This window comes from Papilio polytes, unplaced genomic scaffold, assembly GCF_000836215.1.
Source record: "Papilio polytes unplaced genomic scaffold, Ppol_1.0 DF820956.1, whole genome shotgun sequence".
In the NCBI taxonomy this organism is placed as follows: domain Eukaryota; kingdom Metazoa; phylum Arthropoda; class Insecta; order Lepidoptera; family Papilionidae; genus Papilio; species Papilio polytes.
The window spans coordinates 711,506-719,583 of NW_013528248.1; the positions used below are offsets into that span (position 1 = coordinate 711,506).

An 8,078-nucleotide genomic window follows, 5' to 3' on the forward strand; every position below is an offset into this window, starting at 1 on the left:
TATATTTCTTTAGCGTTTATTAATAAATTTAAAAACCTGGACATGTCCAGTCTTTTCATGATTTTGGCCTCCATCGGTAGTTCTAGCTGTTGCTTAAATGAGGAACATATTTGCACATTCGTACATACTCCAACTCGACCGTCAAATGTTTTACAATAGCTGGGGTCTACTTTGATTAGTGTTGGTACTTCATTTGGACAACAGACCTGTAATGTTATAATTGTTTCTGGATCATTATTGGTTTTGGAATTGCATACTACGTTGCAAAAATGCGTTTATTATATTTAGTGCCTAAAAAATCACTCTCTACTCAGAAAATATGGATTTCTATTTATTACTAACTATCTGTTCCTGTGCGGTTTTATCCGCGTGAAATTATAAAAACTTTTTTTATTTTTTACGTTTGTCAAATTCTTGAGAATAGAATCAATTGATTGCAAACGTCAAAATTCAAATTCACAAATGACAACGAAGACCACTGACATTTGATAACAACTACCATAATAACCTTGCTTATTTAATGTTGGTACGTGAAGAGTTTAGTATAGAAATATAGATCTTTTTTATTATTGACTAGGTGTTGCTCGTGAATGGTCTAGGTGGAATTAAAAAATATAGCATATGTTACTCAGCAAAAACTTAGTTTTTTAATAGTGAAAGAATTTTTGAAATGGCATAGTCGTTTTTGAGTTCATCATCATCATTTTAAAATTCCATTAAAAAACAAAAGTGAGTAGTCTATGTGTTCTTCAAGACTATCCTCTATCTATGCCAAATTTTATCGAAATCCATTAAGCCGTTTAGCCTAAACTTTAACAAACATCCATCCTTTTAAACTTTCGCATTTATAATATTAGTAAGATAGTAACATATACGTACCTTCTTCGTTTTTTGTCTGGTTTTAGGATGATAACAGTTGGAGTATTCTAGAAGCAAATTATCATGAACAGTTCTATATGCCGGGGGTATATTTTGCAGTTCTAATAAGGAATTGCAAAAGTTCAAGTGAACGCACCTGCCTAGGAAACCATCTGGCGTTGTACAGCTGGCTGGAATCACATGTTTTAAAAAGTCACTGAATACGTCAAACGTAAATGATAACGAAATAAGAGAAGTTTCATAATTTGACTTAGTTAAATGAATGTTTTTATTTGGATCAAAAGTGAATACATATAGCAAATAAAATTTATTGATAGCACTCAAATTACCCACTTATTATTCTGTGGAAAACCTTTGTTCAACAGTGGACAGAAGTCAACTAAACTATCGCATAACTGTTTAGTCTCCTTTTCCTATGAGCTTAAGGAGATGCGCACACTACTCGATTTTTAGTTGTGCAACTAAACAGTTGAATTAGCTGCGAAACAATCGACAATCGCACAACAGTTGTGTTACAAAGGTGTGTGCCCGGCCTTAAATATATTTGAATACTTACTCGTTGCTTGCACATAAGTACAGATTCCCAATAACAATATTTGTAAAATTAATGATTTCATGTTTTAAACACTGCTCCAATACAACAATTGTCTTCCAGTATTAACGTGTTACTGCTGACTTGATATTTCGACAAATACTAGTAATATTTATGAATTGTGGTTATCTAAAGTTTTATTGATCATTAAATAAACGGTCATAATTAACAACTAATTGGTATATGTATTATGTGTCTCAATTATATACTAGCTGTTCCCGTGCGACTTCATCTACGTAAAATTGTGAAAAATTTATTTCATTGTGTCAAATTATCTATTGCAAATGTCAAAATGACATGACGATGGCATGGCAACCTTGCTTCCTTGATGTTGGCAGTAACTTATGGTCTCTTTCCCACATTAGGGTTTTTATTCTAATATTTACCCCCTAAGTTTAATTAATGGCTTCAAAATATATAGACTAAAGCGTGACGTAAGTGTAGGGCTTTTTATTAAAAAAAATAATTATTCAAAAACATGCTGTAATTGCTGACATGTTAGGCAACAAAGAAGTGTGTGTTTACGCTTTATTATAATAAGTATAGATTAAAAAAAATCGTAAAGATAACGAGATATTCGGTAGTGACATTTATAGGAAGTTTTTGTAAGCTTCGAGGACTAGGTATCCCTAATTTTTATGTCTCATCGGCCAGTTTTAGCATTTACATGATTGGGTCTTTGACATTAAGTTGGTCTTTTAATTAAAGACTCTTTTAGATTTCTTTTCCTTCTGAATCGAAGTATCTTAAGTGAATATATTAAACTGTAAATGACTACGAAAGTGATCTTTTGTCGGTCTGTTTATTGTGTCAAACGTCGATTGAATATCGATTAAGATAGTTATGACAAAATCGTTTAATTATCTATAGCACTAATTACTCTATAACGATTTATCTCTATCGTATTTAAAACTGCATGTACAGTCGAGGTATTCCAGGTATTCCATTAACAGAAAAAAATCCCTTGTCTTCTTCTTCGCTTGAGTCTTAACAGACTCGTCGTGGTTAGCACGTATCAGGTATCAGTGACCCGCTTCACAAGCCGCCGCCACTCCTCCCTATACTGTGCAATTTTCGTCGTTCAATATGTCCATAGCCGTTCTTATCTGGTCAATCTATCTCATAGGTGATCTTCCCCTAGGTCTGATGCCCCTTGATTGCAACTAGACAAACTTCGTCTCTTTTTGAAAATGATTCGTCCGCGTCAATTAAAGAAATAAATTAAATCATATTACTCGGTGATAAGGTAGCTTTTTAATTGTGAAAGAATTTTTAAAATCGGCCCAGTAGTTTTTCCGTGAATATATACATACAAAAATCTAGAAGTACAAATTATCATTATCATTGAGTTACATAAGCAACGTTTTTACTGTTTTTTCTTATTTCACGCGGGCGAAGTCGCCAGCAACAACTATTGTTTTATTTAAAGTCAAAGTTTAGACTCGGTTTGACCGAAGTTGCTCGTTTCCATAGGTCATATATCAATAATTACATTTTGCTTCAATTTTTCGTATTTATGGTAAGTTGTTTTGAATAATTAAACTATGTTAATATTTTTGAACAACTGATTGTATAAGAAAAATATGCATGTCAAAATTATTTAGGTATTTTTAAGCTATGTAACACAATATCGTATCATGGCAATGTTGTTTCCTTGATGTTGGTAGTTTGTAGTTTATGGTCCCTTTCCCACGTGAACGGTTTTTGACAATTTATTTGCCCCCTAACTTTAAAAGGGTGAAAATAAATAGTCTAAAGCGTGTCTAATTGTAGGGCTTTTTATTAAAGAAAGAATTATTCAAAAAGATCCTGTGATTGCTGACATGCTACGCCACGAAGTAGTGTGTTTACGCTTTATTATATTCGTATAGATATATACATAAGAGAGATATCTAAAAAATAACAACTCATGTTGACTATCACGGTTTTATTTGGTTTCGTATCCACGGCAAGTATTCGTAGACTTTAGTATACACTCCTGGTATATTTTCCTGTCCGCACGGCGTAGGTCCAAAGCTGATGATCCCGACAACTTCGTATGTCCTTCCGTTGTAATACATCAGCGGTCCCCCGGAATCTCCCCTGCAGGAGTCCTTGCCCTTCTCACCTCCGGCGCACAACTGACCCTTCCATAAGGGAACTTTGAACCGCTTTTGGTATACTAAATTACATTCCTGTAGATAGATTATACATTAGTTTAGAATCGCCAATCATGAAACTTTTATTCGAAACAAAGAGATTTAAGAAATATATAGAATAGACATAGTGAATATTTTTTTTCCACCGGTAATTTCTCTGACAGGTAATATATCTCTTGTTACTCTCACTTAAAATATAGAAACTTAATATTTACATTTATCGACACTAGTGGTAGATCGACCGATTGTTTTGTGTTACTGCTACTAGTCTGGGCATCCACAGCTCCCCAGCCAGCCGCCTCCAGCCTGGAGTTGGTAAAACGTGTCGTCATATCCGTACTCGGCAGGCAGATTGGACGTATGAAATCTGTAAAGTGTTTATTAGTACTAATTGTAGGAACCTGTACTTCATATATAGCGAAGAAATCGATAAATAGTAATCAAAACTGGGGAGACGATAATAATAATATTCCTTCCGTGAATTAATTTAATATGAAAGTTATTACCAAATAATAGTTAAAAAAATTTAGAAAATAGAAAAAAAAAACAAGCAATCAGTAAAACAAGTTGTAAATATGTCGTTGTTAATAAAATAATAATGTTTACCAGTATACGGTGCAATTGTTTTCAGCCTGATGAGAGCTATGTCGTTCCTTCGCAGCTGGTTATAGGGATTGTACTGTGGATGACTGATGATTCTTTCTATAGGTAGTATAACAGCGCCGGCCGTACAGTCTCTTCCACCTCCCGAGGCCTCAACACAGTCAGGACCGGAATTTGTAATATTGTACTCCCCTAGACGGACATTGACACTAGAAAAAATCATATATATCAAACTCTGGGTTGTAAGACAGGTGCACATCTGTACCATAAGAGGAATGAAGTGCGTTTAGTGTTGGACAATGAAAGATTACTCATGAGATGATCCGCAAAAGAATTAGTACCTTTGTACTTGTATTCCACCAACCCCCACTGGGTCAGCATAGTTGATTATGGCCTAGTAACCCCTAACTAAGGATAGGCTTCGAGCTCCTTAGTAAAGACATGTAGGGAGCTGGTTACGATGAAATGTATTCTATGATAAATGAATTCGTGTTGGTGATGAGAGCATCAACCATCAATAGTTGTAGAGAAAACTTTTGATCACACCCTTAAGAACTATGGATGCGAAGCCGATGTCATAGGTACATTGGTGCTATACTCTCTCATTGAAATTTATTATAATTAGTATGCGCCTAGATCTCAGAATACTGGTTTATATTAAAATTAACTCACGGTGTCCCTTTCTCGAGCACTTGACCAGCGACGCAGTGACCCGCGGTGAGCACGTAACGCCCGCTGATAAGCGCTCCGCCGCAGAGTAACTTGATCTGATTATCCTTCTTGTATTCGATAATAACCAACCATGGGTACTCGTCTATTGCAGTGTCACTACCACCTGAAGTTTTGAGTTAATATACATTTCTACTTTTCTGCATCCGACAAATAAGTTGTTCGCACCGTACTAAATATTTTTAGTAGGCTAAATGCCTTAGCTTTTTTATATTTTAGATTTCTTAATGTTGTCCCTTTGGATATTATGGATCCAGGTGTTAGGGGCTTATTGTTTTTCAAATACGATAATGTGATATATGACGATAATGATAATGATAATTTCAAAGGACGGAAGACCGAAGAAGGTAAGGATGGATTGTGTGAAATAGGATATGCTATATAAAGGAGTGGATTCAGATATGACGGCTGATAGAGATGCTGATAGAGATGTATGGAACAGCACATGCTGTGCCGACCCTCCATAAGGGATAAGGGCAGGTTGATGATGATAATGTAATTTCAGTATCGTGTTACCGAAAATCTTGGAACTCTCGCCTTCGACGCCGCAGCATTCTGTTTTAGGGTCAGGCGGGTATGCTGTCGCGATGCATACCGGTGGGTTGATCACGGGCGGTACAATCGCAGTAGGCTGCGCGCAACAAAATTTCTGTGATTGAGGACCGTCACATCTGAGGATAAAGGTTCAATATGAAGTATTTTTTTGTATAAGATGCCAAAAGTGATACGCCCCATAGAAATTTGACAAAATAGCAAAGCTGCTGCCTATAGACATCTGTTTTTATAAATACCAAGGGACGCATAGAATTTCCCTTACCTATGCGCTCCATCCTTCTTAACATCTTCTCCTTGCAAGATAAGGGTAGAAAGGTGAAGTAGACAAGAGTTAGCCATTCGGCACGCACATTCCTCAGGCGAATCAAGGAATTGTTTCCACTTGACGTCTGTCTTCGGTGTGGTCATGGTATTACACCGGGCGATCCGGCCCATTCGTGTTAAAGTTTATCTGTGTCTCTACCACAGTTTATCTGTCTTATCCTATTTGATTTTGGGTAACTGATTTTTGTCTCTTTCATGCAAAGTTGATGGTAGCACAATCGTTCATATGGTTTTCAATTTACACGTAATCGAATTTTTTGGTCATATGTACGAGTAATGCAATGTTCTACACCGTTTGTCCTATTATGATAAAAATAATGATTTGTTCAGAAGTACTATACATTGCTACTTACTACAAGATTCTTACCTAGAATTTCTTATTAAGTTAACAATGGCACTGGTGAGCGGTCGCTGGAGCCACCTGCTCAGTTGAGGGCAGGATTGCATGGTGGTACATTTGCCCTCTTTGCCGTCGGGCGTGACGCATCTCTTATCTAATGTAGGTGGTGGTAACCGAGGACAGCATACCTGTTGGTTGTGATTTTTTAGTAGTGGGATAACAATTGGCTACACAAATGTAAAGAGGAAATTATATGACGGTTTCTAACGAAGTCAAAAACGCCTGGGCCTTATTTGATTGCTAGTAATTGATGCTAGCAAATTGATTTAACATTTTTTTCTATTTAGGGCCTGTCCCACCAAATTATAATTTGTCTGATAACATTCCAACATGTAAAACATGTGATGGAAATGTCGAATTTTGTTCCATATCTGACAGTGACGTTTTTAAGCTATCTGAACCTCTATCAGCCAGTGATGGGACAGGCCCTTACTGTTTTAATTAGTGATTTATCGTTTCATCTTCGTTGTTAGACTACGTTTTGAAAATTCCCTTTAATTGTTTGTAGTAATGATACCGTAGGTATGTCTCCGTTGAATCCGCACTGCGATTGCCGCAGGAAGTTGTAGTCGGCGTCAGTTAGCTGTGGTTTATTCAGTATGGACACCAGAGGGGGACACTGGTCTACATCTATGCACTGTCCCTCACCACCAGATGGTGTCCGGCATGCCAGTTCTGTCAAGTATTTATACATTTAATGATGAATTCCAAAATCAAATACTTCATACTAATGTTATAAATGCGAAAGTTTGAATGGATAGATGGATGTTTGTTAGTTTGTGACGAGAAGATAACTATTTTTTTAATTCTGATACTATGTCGCGGGCGAAAGTTAGTAACAAATAAATATTGATAAAAATAATCTTATTACTAATGTGAAAAAACATTAGTAAACCATAAATGTGATTTATTTATAATATTAAAATCTAATTAACGATATGTCCTAATGACTATGCAACTAATTTATGAGTACGGTTTCTTAAAAACCATTAGAAAACGATTTAAGCCTTCCCTTCTTAGATTCCTAATACTGAATGTAGAATCACTTAGAAAGATTGTTAGTATTCAAAAAATAGGTAAATCCTAAATGTTGGAAAACTATGCAGACTTCCATAAGTGGACTAGAAGGGATCTGGAGGAAAAAAATGGGGGAATGTCTAAGTGGTTCATTGTGTCCCCTAAGTGCATTTGAAAATGTAAGATCGTAGGACAAAGAGTTTCAAAAGTCTTAAGCGGACATTACGAACACTTTTCTTCGAATATGCTAAGCAAAATTCGTAATCTGTCTAGCATAAGATCAAACTCTACTACGATTGATTGTTTAACTTAATAATAATAAAGCCTCTTTATTTCCATATCTAAGATTTTTATAATTGAATTACATAGTATTTGTATATGTTTGTGTATATATAGTATTGTTAGTAATTGACTTATAAAAAGTATGTACAAGTTTTTGTTAGTTTCTTAGTTTTAGATATGGATCCCGTGTTGGGTAAAGGCCTCCTCCGCCGTTTTCCATGCCCTTCTGTCCCTGCCAAGCATCATCCAGTCGTTTCCTATTTTGTCAGTAATGTCATCAGCCCACCGTTTGTTAGGTCTTCCAACGCTTCTTTTTCCTCCTGGTCCCTTCCATTTCGTTGTTTCTATAGTCCACCGAGAGTCAGTAAATCTGGACAGGTGTCCAGCCCATTGAAATTTTAATTTTAAAGCTTGTTTAACTTAAATGTATTTTAAAATACGAAAACAGCGGAAACTGATATTATTTCATATCATGAAGTAATTACGACCGATAATTATCGACCGCCGACCCTACGGGAGTAGGATAAGGAGATGATGATGATGAAGTAATAACTACATT

General features: G+C 35.9%; 2 protein-coding genes across 3 annotated transcripts in view; one reads left to right on the plus strand and one right to left on the minus strand.

The window, feature by feature from the left end:
- Positions 1 to 1,129, minus strand: part of LOC106110010 (serine protease easter-like) — a 4,729-nt gene extending 3,600 nt beyond the window's left edge. The window contains exons 1-2 of one of the 2 annotated variants that reach the window (XM_013291684.1): positions 880 to 1,129; positions 37 to 206 (exon numbers count right to left, since the gene is read on the minus strand). In XM_013291684.1, coding sequence (XP_013147138.1) covers positions 37 to 74 — 38 coding nt within the window. In that variant the 5' untranslated portion in view covers positions 75 to 206; positions 880 to 1,129. Of the gene's footprint in view, positions 1 to 36; positions 207 to 342; positions 376 to 879 lie in introns of those variants that run through there. The other variant, XM_013291683.1, reaches the window with a different exon arrangement.
- Positions 1 to 8,078, plus strand: part of LOC106109943 (MTSS1-like protein) — a 138,624-nt gene that overhangs the window by 98,169 nt on the left and 32,377 nt on the right. The window lies entirely within an intron of this gene.